Below are 27,491 nucleotides of genomic sequence, written 5' to 3'. Positions count from 1 at the left end.
TGTATACATTGTCTGATGGAGTCGTCCTTCACACAGTATGATGATCCACAGTCAGCGAGCAAAGGCCCAGAGCAAAAAAATTAAGGTAGGATGGGGGAGGGGGGGAAATTTTGGTTGAACCTTTATTTAGTTACAATATAGATTTAAAAATGTTTTTTTTTTTCACAAGTATCTAGTTTTTTTCCCTCTTTGAGTTCTTTTTGTGTACAAGAACAAGAGGGGAAGGTTGCTTTATTTTGAAACAGTGCCGTTCTTGTAGATTATGCCTGCAAACAATTTTTAATTCATTTCAAAGAAATGGGGACCAAAAAAGAAGAAAAGAAATGAAAGGAAAAACAATCTTCTTAGATCCAGTGGGTGACCCGGGTCCCAGACTGCTGATCACAAGACAATAAGGGAGTGAGTGGGTGGATGGAGGGGTGAAGATCAGAGCCTGTTAGAGTTCAAAATCCATCCATCCAAACACCCAGGCCCCTCTCTGCCAGCGTACGGTTAACTGAAACCACCTGGAATAAGAAGAGAAACCGTTATTCAAAAGGTGGCTAGATCAATTAGGGCAAGACAATAATACAAAACCCACAAAAAATTCATATCAACAGTTCACATTTAAAATGCACTTCCCTCAGCACAATTTCCATCAGGCAAAAGGTCCTGTCATACTTGCAAATCTACTGCTGTGAGTTTCGTTTTTTTAATAGAAATATTTAATTCATAGCAAGGGAGGAAAAGGGACTGGGAATCTTCGAGTCTCTGGAAGTTATACAATGAGGTCTAGACAGTGGCCAATCTAGAACATTTCACACGGGGTGGCAAGAGGTCCCATGCAAGGTGGCATGGGAAGACGGTACGCAGGAATCCCCTTATGACTGTATTGCAAATTATATGGAAGGAGAATACAAACATACCATGTGGTTGAGGAGGAATGGCAGGTTTACCCTCTCATCTTCATCTGCCTCCTCCTGGTCACTCCCTGCCTCTGTCCATCTTTTTGAATCAGCAGCCTCTCTTCCTGCATCTCCGTTAACTCTTTCACTTATTTCTCCCACTCCTTATGTGGCCTTCTCCTGCTCTGACCACCCTGCTCTCTGCAGTTTACTGCCTTCTCCTTCATTTCCCTCCTTCTCTTAATCCTTTCCACCTCTCTCAATTTTCTTTGCAAAAGAACCTGGCAATATCCCCACTTTTAGCTTTCCTTTTATTACTTTCAGGCTCCAACTAATCAGGCCTACAAGAGTCAAAATGTGAAAAGCTCTGGTTATCCTTGTATAACATTACACTGTGGGTCCATTTTGATAAATCTAACAAATATAAAATTGATTTGAATTGTTGTTTTCACTGTAAACCACATATGGATTCAAGCTTTTCAGGCAAAGCGGTAGTGTCAGCATAGTACTAATTGTTAACAACAAAGTGTACGTAGTCATTTTAAAGCTACTCCACGTGGCTACTGACATCCTCAACCCTACCAGTACAGGTGTACAACATACATAACTAACACTACAAGTACATGTCACATACAGTGCAGAGCATTGCAAACCAGGTGCATGTAAGCATCATACCTCGTCTCCGACCATGTTCCACAGGTGGACCAGTGGGAGGCCCGTGTTGTTATCGTAGTTTGAGACCTTTCACAGAGAGGGACAGACACACAGACAAAAGTCAGTTACAGTGGACTTAATCCATATCCACGAGCTTCCACTTCCGGGATTGATCCAAATTCCTGCGGGATTTCAGTCTTTTTGGCCAGAAGTCCGTCACCTTCCTCTTTCATTGGCTGAATCCCATTTCTCTTACCATTGGTTGTGCGCATTCACATGAAACCTAGTGCTGTCCCACTACTCTTTTTGATTAAGGTCTAGGGCCAAGACGAAGGGGTGTATACCGCTTCAAACCAAATGAGGACGCAAGATTACTTGTAGACAAGGGCTATTGTACAACAAGCAACAATGGCTGCCGCATCAACCTGAGAAACCATAGACAGTTAAAGAAGTGGACCAACAGATCCCGTTGTTCTGGATGGAAACCAGTGATGGAAAATAGAAGCACTTTTCCGGTGATGGCTAGGCGTTACTACGCAGCCTCCAACTGAGCTTGACGACGTAGATGTGACGTGGGCAACGTGTCTGAAAGTTGTAAGTCTTCTGGTAGTTGTGCAAGAGAACTCTCAATCATTCCCAATCAGCAGAGATGGAGAGCGTAGGTACATGTCAGGAGATAACAGACACAGGCCAATTACTGCAAACTAGCATGCTAGTAAACGTTAGTAATTAAACCAAAACAGCTGATGTATATTGAAACTGTCTGCAAGCTTCTCCTGGCAATATGGTGATTTGTCGACTATGTGACAGCAAGTCGCGTGGTTATGACACAATCCTTAGCCTATTTTTACAAAAACGTCTGCTACGGAGCCATAACGTGAGCTACAAGGTAATGGAACCTTTTATACATTGACGTGTTTCTTTAGAATGGACAAATAGAGTCTTTAAACGCTTCAGATGTAAAGTTATTCCCTGACAAAGTGGCGCCAAAATGAATGGCAGTCAATGGGATGCTAACTGCAGGTGATGTCTTTGTAGCATTAAAATGGCGTCATGGGAGCGATGCTTAGAGAGGAGAGGCTTACTCCCTTGTGAGAAACCCATAAATGTAAGTATTTTGGGCTTAATTAATTGATTTAAAAATTAAATTACTACAGTCTTGTTTGGTGGTCTATACAGTCCTGTGCATATATACTTGCAACCATGTTCTTAATTGAAACTTTTTAAAAACCGCTAGCTTGCTATGCTAACGCTAATCGTTAACGGTGATTTGCACAACGGTCTGCGTTCCTCTGCCTTGAATGGACTTAATGCATGTCTACAGTTTTAACCATTAGCAGAGAATTTCGTTTGATATCAGAGCACAACACTACTTGCTTTGGAGACATCGCTACGTGCTTTACATGGACCGTCCTGTATCACAGGGATGCAGGAGGACACCCAGCAGCTGATCCACTTTCGGGCTGAAAACGAGCAGAAGTTTCTTAAAAAATGTGTTCATGTTGTACCCATTCATTATTGCATTGGTACTGTATTATTGTAATCATTTGTAATTAATTCCTGTTCATGCACTTGTATATTGTTGTTATAATACGGGACACTGATGAAAGAAGGGTGAGGGAAGGGTTACTGGCCAACAGGCATCAGACTGGTCTGGAATATCAGAATAGCTGTAGTTTGTTTGTGTTCTTGTGTCTTTTTTGTTTTACACATTTGAAGCCTTCTTCGGTGTGTGACGTGTAAGTTATGATTCTAATAGTTGATCATGTTTCTGTAATATAATATATGTAATGTTTTTGCCTGTTACGTTTAATTGATTGGGCAATAAAGACAGATTTTTGTTCAAATGTTTTTCTGAACATCATTGACATTCAAAACGGTGATAACTGAAACAAATATACAACACACCGTGTGTGTGTATACACATATGTATTGCAAACAGACCTAAGATAAGAACATCTGCCTCTGCACCACCAAAGTAAACATAAAATAACTATAAAATATATAAATGCATATGACACTTGTCAATTCCCACGCAATTGATATAGACACACTTGCAGACAGTATCTTGGAAGTCTGTGATCAAAACAGTATGGTGATGTAACCAAGTGGTGTCCCATTTCATAGGGGTATGTTTTCACCCCTAGCCCTTACCACTTGGTTTCAAGGGCCAAAGGGGTAGGGGTAAGGGGTAAGATGGAGAAATGGGATTTAGCCTTTGTGTTGGAGTTTTTATTTTCATGAGACTTGCGGGGCGTGAAACATCAAGAGCATCTAGTCAGTTTACCCAAAAAACAAAAAATAAATAAATCACTCAAATGTCGTATTTGTCTCCCCTGCAACACCACAGACAACGGGAGATTCATCTTGGAGGATGAAAAACATAATGCCACACAACAGAAAGGAAAAGGCATGCAGTTTAACTGTAGGAGTGCTTAGAGTGGAAGGTAGATACTAGCTTAATAAACACATGAATGTTCACTGTAACTTATAGAGAGCCATGACCATTGTGATTGGTTTAAAGAACTGCCAAACCAGAGCATGTTTTTCTTCCATCCCAGAATGCTCTGTGGGCTAGTCAGACCTTCCTCCACAGCGCTGCGGAGGAAGGTCTGAATGCGAGACTACTATGGACTTGACACTCTGGAGTGTAGCTCAGTGAGGAAGGTGGTCATACCTGGGCGAGCAATGCCACTCCTCTGGTCATCTCCTCCAGTGCTGACGTGGCCTCCGCTGAGAAGCGATCCTCTCCTGATAAACACATTTTAGACGCATGTCAGACATAGGCCTCTAACCACTTTTATACAATTGTCAATTTTTTTTTTCTCTTCATAAATCGCGCTGCGCTCTCTTTGTTTATCCACAATTAATTGCTAACATTAGCTAAGGACTTAAAACTGTATAACGGGTATTTGTTCATTTTGTTTAAATAGGCCAAATTGTAATTATATAAGTGATTAGTTGTTGATCTTGATCCCCATACCCATTCACAGCAACAAAAATGACAAGGGGAGAAAAAATGTTTTATGATAATAAAGAGGGGTGTTTTCCTTTATATGCTGTGAACGTTTGTTATCACGTTTTCTGGGTCACATTACAGTGATTTATAACCAAAAGATGTATCACAGAATTCATTCAAAACTTTAATTTGTTAAATATATATTTTATATATTTGACAAAAAAATAAATTTATATTGTTAATCCCAATTGATTCTGAGACAATTGTATAGCAAAATTTGGAATGTTACAGTTCTAGGTAGACAATAGTTCCGTCTGTACAATAACTGCAGTATTCAGACAGCAACATGTACTTGACACAACTTTTAAAGCGCAACCAACTAACTGGACCATTTCAAATGAAGCCACGGTTGAAAGAACAGACACTAGACGCTGGAACTTCAAGCACTGCCGTTGTCAAACTGGTGTTGAAATAATGAGTTAACACAAGGTAGTACCTGGAAGTGGGGCGATGTTGTCAAGCAATACTTCAGCCCCTTGGAACGGTAGTGTTACAAAATCAGACCTGGAAAATAAAAATACGCAGACATCTCTTAAAGAACATGTATTGGAACATAGATCATATATTTTTCATATGGTCTTCCATAATGCCAAACTCAAAACACATTTTAGAAGTCTTTACACATTTAAAATCAACTCATCTACACAACGGGTGGAATGGTACACAGAAGTCACGGTTCAGACATCAAGATTCGGTAGGAGTTTGGTACAATTGTCTCAAGCTGTACCACCTAGTGTCATACAGTCTCTCCCCTGAGTGTGTGAAGTCAGATGTAAACAGTAAACAATAAGTACCCACATCATCTCCAGATGGAGTCTGGAACTTGTAAACAATATAAGACAATCAGCTATAAAACTGAAAATACAACATATGTTCTCTGCAAAGATGAATTAAATTACCTGATTAATGCAACCTTATGACGTCTCCCGGCCATTTTTCACCGCAGAAAGGAGCTCCCTGTCCGGCTAAAGCTAATACAGTTAGCCTAAAGTAACAAGGCATCTGTCCCAACTAAGGTTAGGGTTCGGAGCCGCGACGCTGGAAACGTAACACTGATCTACAACAGCAGTCGTATCCACCACTCTCTCGCCTATACTACTGTACCAAAGTTTTCCCAAACTTGCGATTTTAAAGAGAACGGCGGGTACTCTAACCCCCAAATTCCACAGGATGCCAAACGGCTGTGAATCCGCTCCGGAACGGCGTCGGAGTAATTTGGTTTCCCTTCAAATCAATGTGTGTCCTTCTACTACGACTGTGGAACGGCTGCGTCCCAGCTCCGGCGAGCCGCAGCCCTCCGGAGCAGATACGCAGAGCTTCCATTTTTGCCAGACGCCGGAGAGCTCAGCAGCAATTCAGCACACGAAATATGGAAAACTCCTTGTTTAGTGTTCTAAACTGAAGTGGTTTTCTAAAGACTATGGTTAACTGTTCCACCAAAACAAGTTCCTTCATGAGTTTCCTCGGTCCAGCGCTTGGCACTGGCCAAGACAATTGGGATTGGTTTAAATAAATGTGAATAAACCAGAGCACATTTTACTCCCATCCAGGAATGCAGTGTGGACTAGCCAGACCCTCCTGTGCGGCACTGTGGATGAAGGTCTGGAAAAGTAAGACTGCAATATGTGTGAAAGCTCATTTACACTTACAACAAGAACAAACTTATTGAATAGAAAATAAAAACTATATTTCTGGGTACAGCAGTGCCCGCAGCGAACGTGTCTGTTGAGAACGGGTTTATTGCTGTATCATTTAAACTCCACACTGCCCTTCCTCAGGTCCTAAGCAACACACCTGCCATGACATAGATGCGTCCCCTAGCAATGCTAGAATGTAAGGGACATTTACCATTTGGGGCCAGGCTATTTCCAGGAACAAAAAGATTAATTCCTAAAAGTTACATAGTGGATGCTTTCCATATCTTATTTATTATTTCTAGTATTTTTCTTGTATTTTCTGTAGGTGTGCGAGTAAATGTGTGTGTATGTTCTTGTAAATTGTAGGTATAAAAAAGTAATTTCCCATTTTGGGATTAATACAGTCCATCCATCTAATTGTTTGAGCTTCTACAATGGAACATCTGCAGTCTCTTTGTTCATCTGTTCTTGTACTGTACAAGCAACAGTGAGCGAGATGTACCCAGCATGCCGTTCAGCAGACTAACAGGAGTCCCCCTACACAGTGTATACATAACCCACTAATAGATATGTCCCCTAGATCTAAACTTCCTTTGGTCCTCAGCAATACACCCGCCAAATGTCAAGTCTATTAGATGAACGGTTGTGGTGAAACCCGTTGGACAGAGGGACAGATATTCTTCCTTCTTAGTTAGATACATTACAGCTGCTTACAAGTATTAAACCTGGTCCTGCCCAGAAACAAGATGCAATAGACATATGTTTTTAACTTTTTAGTCCAGGACTAATTGTAATTCCAGTTCAAGAGAAGGCGCCTACATACATCTACAGGAACTGCTACAAAGCAGATGGTAACCAGGATTGGAAGGAAACTATATTCAGAGTTCCCTAAGGCCTGATTCATTTCCAATGGCAAAGCACTGTTCTAACACAGGGAGACCTCTGACACTCACCTTATTTGCCGTAGTGAGTCAATCTTAACTCGGTCGTAGCCTCCATAATCAACGTATCTGATCTCCACTTCGTTAGTTTCTTTATAGAAGGTGATGACCTGAGCTCTCCACCAGGCTCCATCCACCGCTGGAGCGCACAGATCACACCCTGGAGAGCGCACACACACACCACACACCACACAAACACACACACACACACCACACACAAACACAACACACACCACACACACACACACAAACACACCACACACACACACAACACACCACACACACACACACACACACACACACACACACACACACACACAACACACACACACACACACACCACACACACACACACACACACACAACACACACACACACACACACACACACACACACACACACTTTGTTTGAACCTTTTATGTTTTACAATGGAGGTTCCGCACTGCTTACAACTCAAAACATCAGATAGAACACAATTGATGGTTTCTTTTCATGAAAAACTATTTGAACACAGAAACTTCCCAGCTTTGTTTTGACTTACAGACACACAGTACACATAACCAGATTATTACTGCAACAGCGGCAAAGTGAAATTATTTTTTCTAAAATAGCCCATTTTAATGTACACTGCTAAGAGCATACCCATTTTTGTGTTCAAGCCATTAGTGCTAATGCCTTTTTTCTGATCTAGGCAGCCCACAAAGAACTGAAAAACACTGAAAAAGTCAGTTTTTCATGATATGCCCCTTTTAAAGAGGTCCCATGACATGGTGCTCTTTGAATGCTTTTATATAGACCTTAGTGGTCTCCTAATACTGTATCTGAAGTCTCTTTTATATAGACCTTAATGGTCCCCTAATACTGTATCTGAAGTCTCTTTTATATAGACCTTAATGGTTCCCTAATACTGTATCTGAAGTCTCTTTTATATAGACCCTTAACGGTCCCCTAATACTGTATCTGAAGTCTCTTTCCCAAAATTAAAAAAAAGCCTTGGTGCAGAATTACAGCCACTAGAGCCAGTCCCACAATGAGCTTTTCCATGGACATGCCATTTCTGTGTGTGTAGCTATTGAGGACGAGAGGTGGGATGCCATGATGTCTTTCTCTTTCTCATGGACGGGCCAAATTCTCTGGGCGGGCAAAGCAGAGAAAGGGGAGGTAACCTTGCCCCTTATGACTCCCAATCGGCTCATCTGAGCTTTCATTTTCCCAAAGGCAGAGCCGGATACCCAGGGCTCGGTTTACACCTATCACCATTTCTATCCACTGGGGGACCATAGGCAGGCTGGGGGAACTCATATTAATGTTAAAAAACCTCATGAAGTGACATTTTCTTGCCATAGGACCTCTAAGTTGGCATCAAGTAAGGCAATCGTCTTTTTTTGTGAAAAACACAAACATATGAATGATTTAAACAATGTATATCTATTTTTTAAAAGCGGTACACTTCTTTACAGATATTTTGATTCCAATTTGAACAAGCTCTGGTGCTAACATTAACAGTACTGCCTCTTACAATAGTTACAGCTATTACAATTATGTGCGTCAATACCATATTTTGTACACTGGGTGGCGCATTTGCAGCCATATAGGTGAGCTCTCCAGCACAGGTGCAGGTGATTGGCACTGGATGAGCATACAGTTTTGGACGCACAAATGTTCAAATGTTAAATCTCGAGCAAAAGAGCATGGTAACTATTGAGTCCGGTTAGCTATTAAATAATTTCTTGTTTTTTTACTGTTCCCAAAAATCACAATTTAAATTATTAAGTACAGGCCAGAAACACACACAGGTCATATACATGAACAAATGGAGAGATGTCAAGAGTGAGTGGGCTGCGACTGCCGGACAGGCGCCCCAAGCAGTTGCTCAAGAGCACCTTGGTAGTACCCAGGATGTGAACTGGCATCGCTCCAGCTACCAGTCTAGCAATCCCCTGCCAACAGCGGATAGGACTGTGGTGTTGGCCAGGACAACACTAGTTCTTTAAATACAGAACTTGGGCACTTCAATTTTTTTCTAATGTTCACAATTGCTGAAAAGAATGTAACTGGGGTATCTTTATGATGGTTGAAGATGCAGTTCTAGGTGCATTTGCAGGCAAAGGCCTACTAGGCAAAAAATGACTAAAACACACATCAGTGTGCATCGACTTGTGTGATCATGGTTACCTTCAGCGGGTGAGGGGAGGGCCGGGGTGCCCGGCTGGGAGTAGCAGAGGAACATCTGCTGGTCCAGGCTGCGCAGGGCGTGGTAGGTGGGGTGGGTGTGCTGCTGGACGAAGACGTGACCGGCCGACACGATGTTCACCACGATCACTTCAACGGTCACTCCGCTGGGGAGAAGAAGCTGAGGGGACAATTGACACGAGAGGAACGCTTACTCATCGAGTAAAACAGCTTCCAGGATCCAGTCTGCACTCCAGACGGCTGACACCACGCTCCATCAAAAAGAACGCAGCATCCAGCATTTCTTAAACGACACCAGTGCAGTGACAGAGGGCAGACAACAAGTAGACTGGTAAAAAAGTTGCCCAACTTTTAGGTAGTAAGGTAGTAACTAAGGTAGCCATTCATAGATACAGTTCATCCCAGGGATTTACTGTTCCACATGTTTAACATTAAAACATGTATGCACTCATGTTAACAGTTGTATGGCTATTTTAATAGCTTAGTATTCTATGCAAAAAAAGGTTTAATATTCAACTTAATTTTTTAAAATATATGTAGTAGGGGGTCCCTGCTCCATCTCTATTTCAGTTAAAGGAACCCTTGGCCTAAAAAATGTTGAAGACCCCTGCTCTATAGATTCCATAGGGCCCGATATTAAGTCAGAGAAAAACTTTAAAATACATTAAAAAAATAAGTGGCTTGGACCCGGTGGGCCACCAGGCTTGTAATACACTAGGTGAAACCCTGGACTTTGCTGTTGTAAACATAACTCTTGCTGTTCTAAAACATCCTTTAGCCTAGCTATAAATATTGGATTATAATCCAATTCTGACTTTAAACATTTTTTGTAAGTTAGCACATGCCATAAAACAACCTCAACCTTAATTTAAAAGCTGATTGTTGGATAAAACAATATATGAATATATGTGAGATTCTTAATCCAAATAATAAATTATTCGTTTCAGTAATCGATACACCATTTGACTATCAAATTAGTCGTTAGTAGCAGGCCTGTTATTGAGAATAGCACCAAATGAAGCCTAGGTTGACATGTGCTTTTATGTTCAGTCTTGCTAGTCTAGAAATATATTGCAGTAGCTAAAAGGCGGTCCTGTTCGGTAAACAGTGGTCAAGAGCAGCCAGAGAGCCCACGCTTACCCAGGAGGTCATGGGAAGTGATGGCAATGTGAGCGGGGGTGGCGGAGGTGCATACAGGTTAGTCAAGTCCAGATCTTTAAACTTCTTCCCGATCAGGGACAGGGCTTTGTCAACCTGCTGCTGCGTACCTGGGAAGAAACACAAGGTAAAGCTTTAGGTTCAAAACAACACCGATGGACACGAAAGATGGAGTTCAATAGTTTCTCTGAAATCCTGAGGTTGTTCTCATCCAGTAGGGATCTGGATTTGACCAAGCATTAGGGGATGTGGGGACCTGGTCCCTGTGACTCACCCTCTATGTGACAGATCTGGAACTCCTGTGTATAAGGCAGGGTGGAGATATAGATCTTTGCGCCAGAGTTCTGCTTCAGGAAGCTCACATATCTTCCCTGCTTCCCTATTAACCGCCCTACAAGATGCTGGTCCAGAAAGACAGGCAGAAAAGACAACATGTCAACAGGACAGTTCATCTTTACAACCCTGAGAGCCTGGCCACAATTCAAACTTTTATAAATAGAAAACACCCACAAATGGACACCAATAGTTCCCTAAAAACCATTAGCATCCAATATGTATTGTCTTCCAACTAAATAGTTAAGCCTCATCTGAAGTCTGTCACTGGGTTTTCCCCGGGTGAGTTCTCTCCGCGCACGCCACACACACACACACACACACACACACACAACACACACACACACACACACACACACACACACACACACACACACACACACACACACACACACACACACACACACACACAACACACACACACACACACACACACACACACACACACACACACAACACACAACACACACACCACACACACACACTGGTGTACGTAGATATTTTATAGTAAGGGTGTCAATCAAAATTAAGTAACAATCTTGAATACCAAATAAAAAAATAGAATTGTTGATACTGCCACGCCCGGAAAAAAAAACACGTGTCGTGTTGAAGTGCTGCGAGTCAGTCAACCTCCTCTTCTTAGCTACAGCCAGTCAAAAGACTGCATGGCAACTGCACATGCTGGAGCCCCCTCCTCTTTCACTGAAGTGTGGGAAATTGTGGAAGTATTTTGGATTTAAAGTGAATTGTGATGACAATGTTCAAGTTGTCAACAAAAAAAGCCACAGTTTGCAAGCTCTGCTATGTGCGTGTACTATATATTCTGTGCGTTTACTTGTGTTTTTAGTTTAATTTGATTTAATGAGCATTGTTGGAGGTGCTTGAGGCCTAAGATCATCATTACCAAGAACTACTTATGTTATTGTTGTGCAAATTACAAATAAAGGACCTTGAACCTAAGCTGTGTAATTGCAGTGAAAACCCTAATATGCATTAATTTATCCCAATAATATCACCACTGAAACCAAAATCCTGTGTTTCAAGACAGCCAACTAGTTTGTCCCTGTTTTAGAGAAAAACATGGCAGCCTAAACAAAAGCTTCGCATTTTCATTACCACGGGAAGTTTAAAGGTTACTTTGAGAGACTCTGGAGTTGAGAAGGCGTGTCATTGTGACCACACCTGCTAACACTCCCAAACACCACTGACTCTACATACCTCTCAATGCTCACAACTCTGGAGAACTATTCTTTCAGAGTATACACTTTTCATCAAGTCAGCATATGCATGGATAACCTTGCACTTTGTTATCTACAGAGACAGTTTCAGCCCACTGTTATATTAAAAAGCATGAGACTGTGGTTAGTCTACATTTTTCATCTTGTCACAAATGCCATGTTCAGACCAACAATATATTAGTCTGTCACTCAATACTTGGAATCGTCCCAAAACTGTCTGTGCCACTCGGCCCCAAGGCCACTGGTACCCACTGAATACATAAATCCCTAAAACAGCTCACAAGTTATTGTGATAAATTATTAAATTATACAACACTACTTTGTAAATACTTGGCTGGCCGGTGAGCACGTACTTTCATCAGAACCTAAAGTCTGCTGCTGAAGCAGCCATTTCAAGTTGACTAGGCCCAGATGATGGAGTCTTACCTCGGTAAAGATAGCAATCTTTGCACTTGGCCTTGGACATGCTGGCCCCCCTATACTGTAAATCATTAACGGGTGTGTATTGTTGTCTGCCAGTGTCTCCTTTGATACTACTATCAGTACAGTAGTCGCCAAAGTCAAACATGATCAAATTACACAAGCAATCCTACCTTGACACCATTGCCTGATACAAAGATTGGCATTTCTTGATTTAAACTGAAATAAGCCACAATTCGGTGCTTATGTTCCATTTCATAAAAAATTCATTAATTTAAAAAAAAAAACAATACCATAAAATATGAACTTGTTTATACCAAACATCAGTAGTACGTAAAAGCCTTTGAGTTGTTTATATTGTATAATAGTATGTATATATCGTTTAACAGTATTTATTACTAGACTAGGGATTGATCGATACTGGTTTTTCCAGGCTGATACAGATACCGATTACTAGTAATTACTAGTTCATGAACGAAATAGAGAATTGTTTCTTCGAACAGATATTGCATAACATAATACACAGTAAAAGAGAGTCAGGTAGTGTTGTGAGAGGGACATTAAGTCAGACTCAGAGGTGAGTGAAACCGAAGCAGAGGAATAGACCGAGCTGCAGTGGCACCAAAGTAGAACATATTTTAATTCATTATCTTTATCGGTTATCAGGCAAATAAATCACTGACACACATAATCTGCAAACTGCCAAAAAACAGCCCAATAATCGGTCTGACCCTACACTAGACTTAAAACATTTCACTGACACTGGTAAAGAAAAAGCTGGGTGATTTCATTTTTATGCTGAAATTACTTCTCGGCGTGTTGTGCGGTGAAACAAAACGGTTGATATGTCACTCATAAGTTGTGTTTTTTGATTCTTGTACCAGGTTGCCTGACTCACCTTTGGCACCTCGATCTCCCAGATGATGAGCTCAGAGCTGGAGGAGGCAGCGAGGTTGCTCTGGCTTTCCCCGGCACCCATTGTGCAGCCGCTGTCCACAGAGTCCATACTGTTCACATCAGAGCCTAGATACACACACAAAATCATCATCACCGTTACCAGCAATATTCCCAGCAACATAGATAACTTCAGCCATATGTTGACATGCAACCATCACTTGAGTTAGACTTCAGCATAATGCTTCCACAGTGTTAATTACATCACAGGTCACCTTGTCCCTGAATGTAGTTGAGTCTGAACAAAGCATACAACAGACAAAAGGCAAAAAAATAAATAAATAACATCATTAGGCAATAATAGATTATGGTCTGTCACTGCATTAGTGCAGAATCGTCCAGGTCCGCATTGCGATGCATCGAGGCTAGGAGTGGAACGGTTAATGTATTCGCATTGAACCGAAACGGTACGGGCGTCATGGTGGTGCACCGTATAAAAACAATTAATTTGCACATGAGTTTTATTTAACGTAATGCAGAACTACTGGCAGATACGAAGGTTCGATAGGGACACCTAATCTGTAGCCCCGCTCTGAAACTCTGACTGGCGTGCCGTATGTAGCCGAGCTCCACCTATATGCAGTTTTAGTGAGTTAGAAGAATTTGAAAAATGAACGTTAACTGAAAATTAGAAAAAATTAACGTTACCTGAAAACAGTGTTTAGTTCATATTTTTAGCATCCCATCACACTTTTAATCACTATGACCAGTACGGTCAGAAATACTGCGCCAAAAATATGACCAATAACGTCACTGTCAACGGGCTTATCGGCTAATGTTAGCTACTGACTGTTACCTTGAAACCATCCAGCAAATCGACGGTACCATAGGGAGGTTACCTGAAACCGGTGATTTAACATCAACGCTCATTTAATACAAAGTTTAACAAAAAGCTGAGTGAACATTACTAGCTACTTTTTCACTTAGGTTTTGAGCGGTATGCACCCCCACTAACCTGCAAAATGGTTTTAAAACAGTAGCTAACGTTAATACAGCGTGCTGGAGGAATACAGCGGCTCCTGCAGCGGGACCGCAGCGTTAGCTAACGTTAGCTTCTTGTCTCATCTGGGGTCTGATAAACAGTAAAATAAGTGAGCCTTGACAAAGTGTACCTCCTATCAAGCCATCACCCGCATCTCATCGACTGAAATTCATTTTGGCGCCACTTTGACAGCAAATAACCCTACATCTGAAACGTTTAAAGACCATTTGTCCATTGTTTATTTCTAAAGAAGCAACAATGTATAAAAGGCTCCATTACGATATTGTGGTCCACATGTGTAATTTTTGTGTAATTGTACATCTACCATGTAAATTTAAAACTGCTCACATTAGTGTAAGTGGTGACCAAACGTGGGTCCCATATGCCACGCCCAATCAGTACCCCACTGTAGGGGTGGCCTCAGGAATGCCCCTAGATGGTTCCCTCCAAATGTCGTGAAAATCGGATGAGCTGTTCATGAGATATACATTTTTGTACTTGGAGCGCCCCCTAGGGTCTTATTTTGTGTAAAATGTGTGGGGGACCTTTAGAAGTTTATGGCAAACAAGAATCTAAAGTTTCATGTTAACAGCCTTCATTTTGGTAAGATACGGCAAAGTTAGCTACACAGATTTATTTGTGCAACATGCACAATTTTTATTCTATAAACATTCTTTTAACAACTTCGTCAGGTCGGTCTGGAGACGCTATGTGTAAGTTTTGTGCGGATCAATCATACGCTCTAGGAAGAGTTAAAAAAACTAGGTTTAATATATTGCGATTTTTCGCCCATAAAAGTCTAGGCGGAAATGGGTGTGGCCTATATCAGGAGATTCAGTTGGATCCAGGGAAAGTTAGCAAGCTACAGAATAGTTTTAACTTATGTTCTGGGCTACCCACATCACTTCAACAAAGAAAAGAAAAAAGATGAAGAACCATTCTGCTACATTCTGTCCCCTTGTCCTGTCTGAGCGCAGTGCGCCTGCCTTGCCTCGGTTGAAGCTGGGAAGGATTAAACACAGGGTTTCCACACCGTGGTAATCCACCGCAAAAACAATATTTAAAAAAATGAAAGGAGTAATTGTTACCGTCAACATTTCTATCGTGGTAATCATGACATCCCTAGTGTAGTAGTTTATCAGTGGTTAAAAGACACTAATGCAGAGCGCCCGTTCCCTTGTTTTCAATAAGTATTGACCGATTATGATTAGCGGTTTGATAAATCAGAGAGTCCCTAATACACAATTTCTTTTCACTGCGTCACAATTTAAGCTTTCCACCTACTATCAATTGCTCTGAATAACATGGAAATGTATTAACTCTCATGCATTGCTGCTTGGCCAGAGCACGGTGACATTTCGCACGGTCGCTGTTTACCTTCATTAAACTGCCTGAAAAGACACCAGGCTGCTACAGTAAAAGCGTACACACCTCACACACAGACTGCTCAGTTATAACTCGACTCTGCCAGACGTTCTCGGATGCAGAAGGAGATGGACGGGATGGTGTTCACACTGAGTAAATTAATCGGCTAGTGGACTTCTGCTCAAAGCTCAATCCTGACAAAACACGGTGAATATCAGCCTGCATGCACATTCAGCCTCACATAAGCCTCTTTCTGACCAAGTAGTTACAGGAATGTAGTTATAGGGCTTGATTATGGAAAAAATATATATAAATCATGATTATTTTGGTCAATATTGAACTCACGATAATTTAATTACTCATTGACTTCTGGAAAGATGTAATTAGTGAAAAAACAGTAGGAAAAAGTTAAATAAAACAGTAAAAAAAAGTTTTAATCACTCATTCAGAACACGAGAAAGTAAGAGTTTACTTAAAAAACATAATGGAGCTAAGAAAAAAAAAGTTTGATTATTCTGTGATGGTGATCATTGGGAGCCAAAATCAAAATCACGATAAAATTGATTAATTCAGCACAGCGTTGTGCACAGTTATTGGAACAGTCCACTTCTAAAACAGTTCTAACTACTCTCCCAAAACCGGTTTTGCCATATGCATTCGCACTGGCCAAGTGGCCATAGGGACCTTGACTTTAGTTCCACATACAACAAACCTCAGCTGTTTTTAAAGACAAGGCTGGAGTACTTAGCGTAATATGATCCTAATTAATATGATGGAAGATAGAAGATCAGAGCGCAACAGGCAAACAAAACAACGGGTAAGTTCAACAAGCATTAACAATTAGCTGGTTAATTATGTGATGTTTGTCTTATGAGCTAGCATACGTAGGAAAATGAACACAGACCGTTTGATAGTGTTCAACGCACGCTGCCTTCATCCAGTGCCTTTGGAGGAGCTAAGTTTCTTGGAGAAAACGGTAACAATATGTATATTTCTCCGCTTGAGGGGTCTCTCAATCAAAAAAATGGATGTAAACATGGCCTTTTGATGACCTTGTGTAGTGGCATTATGGGAGATGGTTTAACACAATTGCCAATTAAAATATACCTGTTCACAGATAGGTTTATCTATTACTGTTTTATCCACGTTACGTTAAGTAACGTTAATCCATTGCATTCTGATAAAATAGCTGCAGTTTCCCCCACATATTTACATTTCCTTGATTCGATTTGCGAGGCAACATAAGCCAGCAGCTAAATCCACAATACACACACACACACACACACACACACACACACACCACACAAACCCACACACACACCATTAGCATCGTTGTCACCCAGGGCTGGAAACTGTGCTGGCTGAGTTTGAACTGCTTTAAGTTTACAATAGTGTTTGGCTGCTGGCTAACTGTGGATGTGTCGTGTCCCCGGGGCCGCTTTCATCCCGACTGACGTCCCTTAGCGGCGAGGAGTGAGGCAGAAAAAAAAACAGGGTGGGAGAGCTGGCTAAATTAGCATTAGATTTTTTCTTTTAAGCCTACTTTACGGCTTTACTATGGAGTTAGTAGGCGTGTGCGTCATGTCGGCCTCTGTCCATTTCCTGAGGTTCTGAAATGCAAACATTTTTTTTTTTTTTAAAGAGGAAAACATAAATCGGCGCATATGCTAACCAGCTGGGGAACATAATTGTGGGTTAGCCCAGTGCTGTTTAACGTTAACTTTATAATTTATAATTTAAAACTTCATGAACATGTTGAACGATGTCGTAACCTTATAACATTAACCGGTTATGAAACAACTGAAATTCCACACTTTTTGATCTAAATGGCATACTCAAATTAAAGGTGGTCCAGCACCCATGTACTTTGACACTCTGGGGTGTGCTTGATATCATTGGAAAGGTAACACTCAAGTTTTTGTGTCAGGGTGACTCTAGGCCTTCCTGACAGAGTTACAGAGGCTAGAATGGAGGGTTCTTTTCCCCCATCAACCAAGTCATTCATCTGTAAGATGACTAAAATACAGTGCTGTAAACGCATCTAGGTGAGATGCAGACACCACAAGGCCAGATCCACAGGTCTCCACTTACTACAGAAAACAATTCTGTCAAAAGACTCAAAAATGGATTTTATATGAAATGTTTTCCACGGGTATGCATGTGCGTTTTTCTTATTTGCATTTTAAAAGTGAAAAGCAAAAAGTGCAAAATACAAAACTTGTCAAATACACCAACAAATTAATCACACACACGAACTTGAAATAACTATTTACATAAATATATAGAAATAAGTAATCATAAATTGTCAGGCTGTGCTATGCATTATTAACATTTATATTATAAACAGCCCGTTTAGGTAAAAAAAGACAGCACATGAGAATTCCAATGCATAACAGACAGACAGAGACCGACAGAGACAGACAGACAGACAGACAGACAGACAGACAGACATTCTTCAACAGCAGCGGCATTGCACTCAACTCCAACAACAGCCTACACGAGTCTCAATTTTTACATGAAGACTAACGTTTCAGTGCCTTTGTTCACCCGTGATGTGAAGACATCAGATTTTAACACTAAAGAATGTGCATGCTGGCCATAGTTTCTAGGGTTTTAGAGCACCCCAGAGCATCTCCTGTTGACATGCACAGTGTGCAGCAGTAGAGGAGGCTGTACAAGTGTCTGGGTTCAAAAGTAGTTTTAGCCGACATTCCCCAGAGAGGAGAGCATCAGAACCGATCAAAGCCAACAGAAACAAATTGTGGGACTTCCCCTCTTTTTTTTCCCCTCTATCTCTTTCTGCTTATATCCTGTCATGCCACTACCCTGCTTTGCTCTATTTACAACAACGCAGCTAAAAATAAAAAAGGACACTGATTAGACTGACAAATTCGACTTGGGGGCTTCTTGACCGATGATTTGAATCATTGGCATTTAGGGTGCAGCCCAAAAAACAAAATTTAATGGCAGAATAATTCTTAAACTCTCAAATATCAATATTAATATCAGCCCAAGAAAAAACATTATTGGTCTGGCTTTGCTCAGCAACACTTCTTGCACCAATACCAAGAATCAACAGACTGACAGCTCACCTCCAGACTGGTCCGTCTCCACCTCACATGTCCCGTGAGCTCCATTCCTCAGGCCCAGTCCGTTAAGCCTCTTTATCTCACACACCGCATCCGATGAGTTGTCTTCAGTTACAGCCAACAACGATGCCTCCATGGCCGTCTCGACCCGCAATTGAGGTTGGGTGGCATCTTTTGCAGACAAGTCCGTAAGCTGACTCACATCCGTTTGGTTGTCATACATGCTGTTCTGAAGGTCCTCGCTGCTAATGCCATCCTCAGAGTGGCACGTACTGCAGGCAGAGTCGTCGCCCAGCACCGCTGCTTCATCGCCTTTCAGTTTCATGTTTAGCAAAGTAGGGGGACTCTGTGCTGCTTGGTGCGACGGTGTAGGCCAATGGCCTCTCTGTGCATGGTTTGTCTGATGAACCCTGTGACTGACCTCGACAGACTCCCATACTGGGGCCGAGGAGCAGCCATTGGGCATCCCCAGCTCTTCCTTCTCTGTGGCCTCGCAGCCTATCTGAGTGGGGCCTGACAGTAGATGGTGGTGCTGCAGTACTGCTGTGCTGGGCTCCTGTTGTGAGCATAGTCTGCTGCCGGCCAGCGGTGTGCTGCTGCTGCTGCAACTGGGCTGGCTGGTTTCTGTGACCTGGTAACTGGTGACACCAAGGACCTCCTGGGTGGCTGCAGAGATGACCTCATGTATGAGTCCAGCTGCCAGAAGCTCCAGATCCTGCTCCTTTCCACGGCCACAGTGTACCTGGATGTCCTCTGGCGTCTCTGATATGGTAGTGGAGTCTTGGTCCGTTGTCTGGGCCATGGAGGTTGGGGCAGGGGTGCTGCTTAGAATGTGTTGGTGGAAATCCTGCTCTGAAGGGGGCGTCTCTAGAGAGTCAGCCTCTGATGGGATCACTCTCTGCACTTTGGCTGGGGTGACTGCATAAACAACTATTTCAGCTTGTGTATTCACAGGGCTGTAGTGCTTTGCAACTTCCCCTTCTGGCTCTGGCCTCTCTGCATCAGAAAGGTGCGCTGTTGGGGAGGCGCTGGTGACTTTGGTAGACCGGCAGGGCAAGACCACCTCTTCTACTGTGGCTTCTAAAGGAGAGGCTGGCTTGTTGACTAGGTGTTTATCCAGCTCTTTTACCAAGGCAGGTGTTAAGCTCTTCTCTGGGTCTTTATGGTCTTTCAACGACACCTGCGGGCAGTCTTCTTTGCCAGGTAATGGAGTCGAGCATGAGGGTTTATGGACTTCCCCTAGTCTTATTCTGTCAAGGTGAGGAGCAGCTTCTTCAGAACTTTGTCTTAGTGAAGGTGCTGCTTCATTGTCCCGGACATGGATCGGGGAAATATTTTCATGTTCTGTTCTCAGGTCGCCAACCTTCGGCGGTCTGTGGGTGGGACTTTCTGTGCCATTTGAGGGAGATACAGTGCCTTTCTCGACCAAACCGTTGCTACCCTCTGCTGGAGACGCTCTAAGGCCCATAGTGGTTGGAGCCCCCTCTGGGCTGTCATGGCTGATGATCCGCTCTTTCTTCCGCGAGATGTACCACCACCAGCCGATCAGTGCAAGGACTCCGGGTAGTGTGTAGGGCGCAATAGAACGAAACCTCAGCGGCATTTCCTCAGGACACTAACAGCTACACCTGAAAGTTACAAAAGACACAAAGATTCATATTAATTGTGGGACATTTCACAGTGAACAAACTGTAAAGCAAATGTGGGAAAACTGGTCTGGATCTGCCATGTTGATTTAAGGGTTAAGCTTAAGTGTCTTATAATATAAAATATATATATATATATATATATATATATATATATATATTATATAATATATATATATACGGAAATATTCTAGATCCAAGAAAGACTTGGAGGTATTAAAACTGTTCACCCTTTCAGTTCATCTTCTAAAATCCTCCTGAAAATTTGCAGAGATAAAATTGATTAGTTGTCAAAAATTAAATAATCAAATAATCGGTTTGAGTCATTATTCATGAAAAATGTAGAGATTCTCTGTTTCCAGCTTGTTAAATGTAATATGTTCTAGTTTCTACACTCTGTGACAGTAAACTTATATCTTTGAGTTGTGGACAAAAGACATTTGAGGACTTCATCTTGGGCTTTGGTAAATACTGATCAACATATTGTAGACCAAACAGCAATTCCATAAATCAAGAAGATAATCATAACAGTTTAAATCGACATCAAAAATAATAGTTAGCTGTAGCCCGAAAGTTCTTATTTAATATGAATGGTGACGACTCGAAACAGGAAAAGGGTTGCCGACATGGCCCCAGACCCCTGATGGCAGTCCACCCCCTTTGACAGTCATACCTGCAACGACAGAGGGCGCTGCATCGGCCCCAGGGCACTGCCACAGGGAAATAGCATGAAACGGGGAGGAACCCCCCCCCCCCCCGAACAGAGTGGCTGTGAAGTCCCTGGGCAGACTGTGCAGACCCCACCGCTGACAAGTGTAAAAATAGTTTGGGTTTATTGTGAAACTGCTTCCCTAGACTGTTGTGTTCTGTATCAGTAAAGCAGCATAAAAAAAAAAATCGTAGCATGACTTGTCCGATTTAATTTGCCTGACTTGACATTGCACAGCTCAGTGTTGATGCCGAAACAATATACGTGCAGTCCTAATCTAAGTCCAACCTAGCCAGTGCCTTCTTGTCCTTCGAGATGTGTAAAAATGTGTCTCCATATCTGGGTGGTTCAGTATATTTAAATCTTTTACACTATCAAATCATATTCTGTGGAAAATGCCCAAAGAATGAAACCCAGCAGGAACACAAGAAAACCCAGACTGAGTTGAAGGTCTTAAGGGTTACAAAATGGTCAGCTTGTACATAGGAAATCAGACCCAACTGAAGACACTGGGACAGCCCTCTGCATACCCAATGCCTGACAGCGGATGACTCTCTGTCCATGTTTAAAAAGGGACATGTGGACATGCCTTTCCTTAACAAATGTGGCCAAGCCTGCCTCCAACAGGAGGAATGCATCACATGGTCTGGATGTGACTGAATCATATCCTGCCATGCTTCCAGACACGGCTGTCATTAGCAACAAACACACACTCAGGCACACACACACACACAATCACTCAGGCACACACACACACACAGACTTTTGACCTCTATGGCTGTTTGCACTCCCACCTGCTCTACATGATCAACCCCGCTGCAGCTAGCAGTCCTGGGTAGGCCTGCATGATTCAGGGAAAAATATGAATCACTTTCTTTGGCTTAGAGAGTCACGATTCTCTGCCACGATTTTTTTGATCATGACAAAAAACAAAATTGTCAGTACCAAACATATTTTTTTGGCACCTATAGCACATTGCGCATCACCACAAGCCTGTAAACAGAGGCTTCAATGAAGAGAAGGGAGAGCATTGCAGAGCTTTGGGAGCACTTTAAAACCTATTTTATACAGTCTATGTTTAAAACTCACGGAAGAAAGTAGTAGTGTTTGTGATGCTGTCGGCTCGTAAAATTAAATGACAATCAAAGTCATAATTTTTTTTGAAAATAATTTTTTTTAAATTAAATCATTAACAAGGTGAATCGAGATCGCAATTTTATAACGATTAATCGTGCAGGCCTTGTCCGGGGATATACTTTCAACATAAGGTAACAATGGAAAGGTTTGTGTGTGTTTGTGTAAGAGCAAAACAATAGTTACAGTAAGTGGGGGTTATAAAATAGAACTAACAATGGGCTAAATTCATATTAAGGGATTTATTTAATGAATTCATTGACCAGTAGGTAAGGACTCTCCTCTAAGAATGTCAACATTTGGGCTAGATGGTGCACACACAAATGAATGAATTTCCTGAGGCTGTGGCCCTTGTCTTGAATAATGCATAGCCATGAAAACGTATTCCCAAAGAAGTGAGAAAGACTACACCAGCCACACATCAGGGTGATGCAATTGTTGTTGCCAAGGGCATACAATTGCTAGACAATTTCAAATGGATGAAAATACCAAGCAACTTCCTGTGTATATCCTTATAACTTTACCCCTAATAACGTAAACCTGATATTTGGCATTTGTACACTACACACCATTTCCCTCAAAATGATTAGTGTTGGTTACAGCAGCAATAGGAACTAATGTTAGTCTCAGTTAGCGACAAACACCCAGAGCTTTAGCAACTGGATAGCACTTTTATTTTAGTAACGATATACTCGAAAGATAAAATGAAGATTTGCCATCTTTTCAAGAATTACCTGCTATTCTGCAAATGCATAATCCACTTAGTGAGCATGTGTTACATTCATTTTTTAACTCTCACTAGACACCACCCTGTTTCTGTGCAATGGACTGAGAGAAAAACAGTCTGGCGACCACCTTCTACAGTTAATGTGGTGTCTTCCTGATTACACCAGCTTTTACCATATCATTTTGTTTGAGAAGTCTCAGTGTCACCTTGCTATCCATCCATTTCACAGCAAAGGCGCTGTTTTACCAAAAAGTCTTCCTAAATGCTGCAAGTGAGAGATCTTCTTAACAGGGTACCTCAGAGTTACTGCAAGGGGGTCACAACATTTTTGTTTGATAATTTTTAAAAGTTAAAATAGGTCTAAATGTATGTAAACTTGAATCCAAAATTTTATAAGCAAAGATAAATAAACCTGATCATAAAAAGTATGTATAAAGGCTCTAGGCTGCCCTACACGTTATTGTAGGCCCACTTTATTTTGCAACTTAATTTTATGTAACATCTGAAAGGGGGTTCTTGCCCGGTCTCTTAGCTAAGGGGTCCTTGGCCTAAAGAACGTTGAAGAGCCCTACTCTAAATGATATCTCTAACATCAAATAACTCATTTCATTTTTATAAATAAAAATTAGTTTTATCATCTATTAGCCTATTCCTTTATACTTTTCCTGAATTTGTTGTTGTGGTCATGTGCATCATAATTTAACAAGTGCACACAGGATAATATCACCTGCAATGTTCAATGTAGAACAAATTTGTAAACTGAAATCTTACAATATGGACAGCTAAACTAAGAGAAAGGTAGTAATGTGACTGTACACTTTGTGTGCGTATGAAATGGTGGCCCACACTACTTTCACCTTGGACAAGGTTACTATAACAGCTCAGCAGTCAAACTAATCTTGAGCTCTGCTCCCAGGTCAAACAGGTGTTCACCGTTGCCTTTCTGGAGCTTAAAGTCAAGATTCTGACTGTGCCCTTGGTGTCCATAAATGGGAGTGGTCCGGCTGTATTTACACGTTACAAACCCTACAACGTGCTGAGCACAGGCAACCCAAGCAGCGTGCACAGTGAATACAGAGAATTGTGACATACTATCATCTAAAAACGTCCAGCAGACTGTGCCTACTGTATACCTGTGAAGCTTGAGTTTTTTTTAATAATGTTAATTTGTTCACACTGTTTGCAAGCGTGCTGGTTTAGTCGGAAACCCCAATCATTAAAGAGTTACATTTTATAACGAGTAACGTGAACACCAATGTGGGAATAGTGCGTCTGTGCCGAGAGCGCATCAGTAACATTACGCCGTCTAATTTCGCTTACAGCACATGGGCTACACTGCTCTACTAGAGTCAAGATTTAAATAAACCAACGTTAGCGTTATTGTTAGCTACAACAGGCTAATGCTTAATGCTGACAGATAAACAAAGCCCAACAAAATATTAGCGTTGCAGTTTACATGACAAGATAAGAGTTAGCACCTTGACTTAGCTAGCTTGCTAACGGGTTGTTAACTGTTCACGAGGGTCAATAACTTTCAGCGACTTAATGCCAAACATCATAGCTAGCTAGTATGCTAATAATACCCACAATGAGACTGTGATTCAAAATAAGAAATCCAGCAGACGTTAAATCTTGACATGTGTAAAGTACCTCAATACTATCAAACCGCTGTGTAACGTTACGACCACTTCATCACAACACAGACCAGCAAATGGAAATTGCAAATTAGTATAGCCTACAGACCACAATGTGAACCTGCATTTATATTTTTTATAGTTTCGTGTTTCCTCGCAATGAGGTAGCTAGCTAATTCAGCGAAGGGAACGTTATATCAAAATAGGACAAGAGACTTTCCTCTTTCAATTCACACGAGTCCCTTTTCCTTTCCATACCTCCTTCACCACTACTTGTGTGTGCCTTAGCTTAACGTTACATAGAACAACCCATTTTAAAAAGACAAAAAGAAAACGTGAGAGGGGTAAGTTAGCTAGCAATGAGAACAATTTATAGAAACTGTAACTCAATGTGTGTTGCAAGGTGCCTCGTTTGATGGCCGAATTCAACATAAAACACTTTATATCGCAATAAGCACGCATGTCAAGTAATAACATGCACCACGTTCTGCCAGTAAGACTAAAAAGTGTGGACTGACAGATGCAGGGAGGTTGGCGTAACATTGTCTGGAACGAAATCCAGTACCAGAGGTGGTTGTGACCTAACGCTAACGTTACACTACTGGGAATAAAGCATGGCTGGTGAGGAGGCCGCAGTGCAGGATACAAAGTATGAAGTTAGCAGGCTAGCCCCGCACATTCGTTACAATTCTAAACCGTCTATGAACATAAACGAATTAAAATGCCAAGGCAGCTAATCGCACATTCCACTTTGATGGGTTATACAACCCCAGTTATACAATGATAGCCTCGTGTGTAGGACCACTTGAGAGTTTAATTTCACAGTCTGACCATCACGTTAGGCCATGACATAAATTCAATGCATCACACAGCTTTAAACGTAATCAAAACGCACCAGTGAGGGCTTGTCCCAGACTGACGCAGGGTTTAAGGGCGCTTCTGGAGTGCTCCTGTCCTGCATGGGCCTCAGACCTTCGTATTAGCTAACTAGTGTTAGCCGGCCTGGCGTAAATGATATCCAACTAACTTAACTTGCATTCTTACTGCTGACAACCTATACGCATTTGTTACTATATAAAACACTTGGCCCTGTGATTAGAAAATTCATTTAGACCGCACGAGAAAAGTAATTGGGGTAATCTAAGTTACACAACAGAGAAAGAGGCTAGCTGGAGTGGGCTGACTGTTAAGTTGGAGAAAGATGTGTAACGTCAGGCTAGTTGTTCAATGACATGGGAGTACTGCATTCAGTCGGTGACACAGTAAACCCATAACAGCTTGCAGAAACGCGTGAAAATTTCAATGAATGGGGCTTTATACACTGTGCGCGTGTTGCACCCCTGTAAGTAGATTTGAACTAACGTTACGTTAAGTCACGCTGTGTGAACAAGATGCAAATGGCTAACGTTACAGTCTTGCATGGGCTTCCCCCTTCGTTGCTAATTTCGCTCTTTCGTCTCCAGAGTTTTTACTTTTACTTACAGTATGTTATGGTCCTTGGTGCCGCCACGATGAGAGCAATACGGATATTGTGAATTTTTCAAATGTGTCCCAGTGGAAAGCAAAGTCAGATCCTCCCCACGTGTAGACCGACAAGCAGCACCAGTCTAAAAAAAAAACAGACTAAACAGCTGGTCAAATCTCGCGATACTCAGGTGTCCAAGTCGTCTGTAATCCCGCGTTAACTGAGAATGCAGTAAAGTCATATATTTCAGACCAGACCTTTACGTTATCTGACAGTTATTTAACATGTTGGGCTCATGTCTGAAAAAGCGCCTGTGGTCACTTGAGTCACGATGGCAATTGTACCAGGTTGTACTTTCTATATCACTTTCGACACACGGCACGAGTTTGAATTGAATGTCATGAGATTAATGTATGGCTGCAGCTGCACAAGGTTAAACACAGGGACGTGCATGGACATTTTGAGGGGCGGGTGCCCAATCGTCATAAAAAGCTCTTTTTAAGACCTTTTTTCATATCACATTGAATTCAATATTTCACGATCATATCAGTCAAATAATTGTATGGCTTTATGTAACCTACTTTTATTTTTATGCTATAAAGTTAAGTGACCGTCCCGCTACTAAATTGAACCAAGTCAGGTATTTTTTGCTGAAATAATAATATAATAATAATAATAATAATAATAATAATATATTAGTAAGATGCTGAAAATTATGTTTTTTCATGTACAGTGTTACAATTGATGTTTTTGTGGCGGACGCATCAGTATTACCATTGATAGGTTATTTTGAATTTTTGTGAACGGGTTTTGACTTTAGTATTTCATTTTAGTTTTAGTTTAATTTCAGATTGTGTTTGCTAGTTTGAGTTTCAGTTTAGTTTTCAGTGAACCAAGACGCTATTTGACTGGGTCCCTCAAATCATTGTGTGAGCAGTTTTAACCCTTGTGTTGTCTTCCTGTTAACCATGAACTTGTCCTTCTAGGTCAAAATTGAAAATTAACAGTTTTTTTCTCGCTTTTTCAGATTTATTTGTCACTTTTTCCCTGCTACTGGAGCTTTTTTTTTTAAACTTGAGCTGGTCTAATAATAGGTTTCACACTTATTCTTGGAATTCATGGTCAACATACCTCATTTATATCAAATTATACATAAGTTTTTAGTTAAAAAGGCAGAAATGATTAAATATTTTGACTAATAGTTAAGATCTGAGGATGTTGAGTGGATCCCAGATGGGTATATGTCAAAGTTTAGTCCTGATACTGTTTTGAAACCATTAAAAAAAGAATTCAAATGCAATAAGATTAA

The 27,491-nt window shown here is 41.4% G+C and overlaps 1 protein-coding gene across 1 annotated transcript; it reads right to left on the bottom strand.

Moving 5' to 3' along the window:
• Nucleotides 1-110: 110 nt before the first annotated feature.
• On the bottom strand, nucleotides 111-26,400 carry LOC116676636 (A-kinase anchor protein 1, mitochondrial). The gene is made up of 11 exons (XM_032507607.1): nucleotides 26,200-26,400; nucleotides 18,871-20,495; nucleotides 13,376-13,500; nucleotides 10,761-10,887; nucleotides 10,469-10,596; nucleotides 9,311-9,488; nucleotides 7,148-7,295; nucleotides 4,994-5,061; nucleotides 4,216-4,289; nucleotides 1,560-1,625; nucleotides 111-506 (listed from the first exon to the last, which is right to left on the bottom strand). Exons 2-11 carry the CDS (start codon nucleotides 20,468-20,470, stop codon nucleotides 444-446), a joined length of 2,577 nt encoding a protein of 858 aa, XP_032363498.1. The 5' UTR covers nucleotides 20,471-20,495; nucleotides 26,200-26,400; the 3' UTR covers nucleotides 111-443.
• Between the last annotated feature and the right edge of the window lie 1,091 nt (nucleotides 26,401-27,491).

The sequence above is a fragment of the Etheostoma spectabile genome, chromosome 3, assembly GCF_008692095.1.
Source record: "Etheostoma spectabile isolate EspeVRDwgs_2016 chromosome 3, UIUC_Espe_1.0, whole genome shotgun sequence".
Classification (NCBI taxonomy): domain Eukaryota; kingdom Metazoa; phylum Chordata; class Actinopteri; order Perciformes; family Percidae; genus Etheostoma; species Etheostoma spectabile.
The sequence above is the reverse complement of the archived record's forward strand: the minus strand, read 5'-3'. Positions and strand labels throughout refer to the sequence as shown.

Coding starts and splice junctions, on each gene's coding strand:
- LOC116676636 (XM_032507607.1), bottom strand. CDS start 20,470: ATGCCGCTGAGGTTTCGTTCTATTGCGCCCTACACACTACCCGGAGTC. Junction 10,597..10,760: donor CCAGATCTGTCACATAGAGG/GTGAGTCACAGG, acceptor GTTTCTTCCCAG/GTACGCAGCAGCAGGTTGAC. Junction 507..1,559: donor GGAACATGGTCGGAGACGAG/GTATGATGCTTA, acceptor TTCTTATTCCAG/GTGGTTTCAGTTAACCGTAC.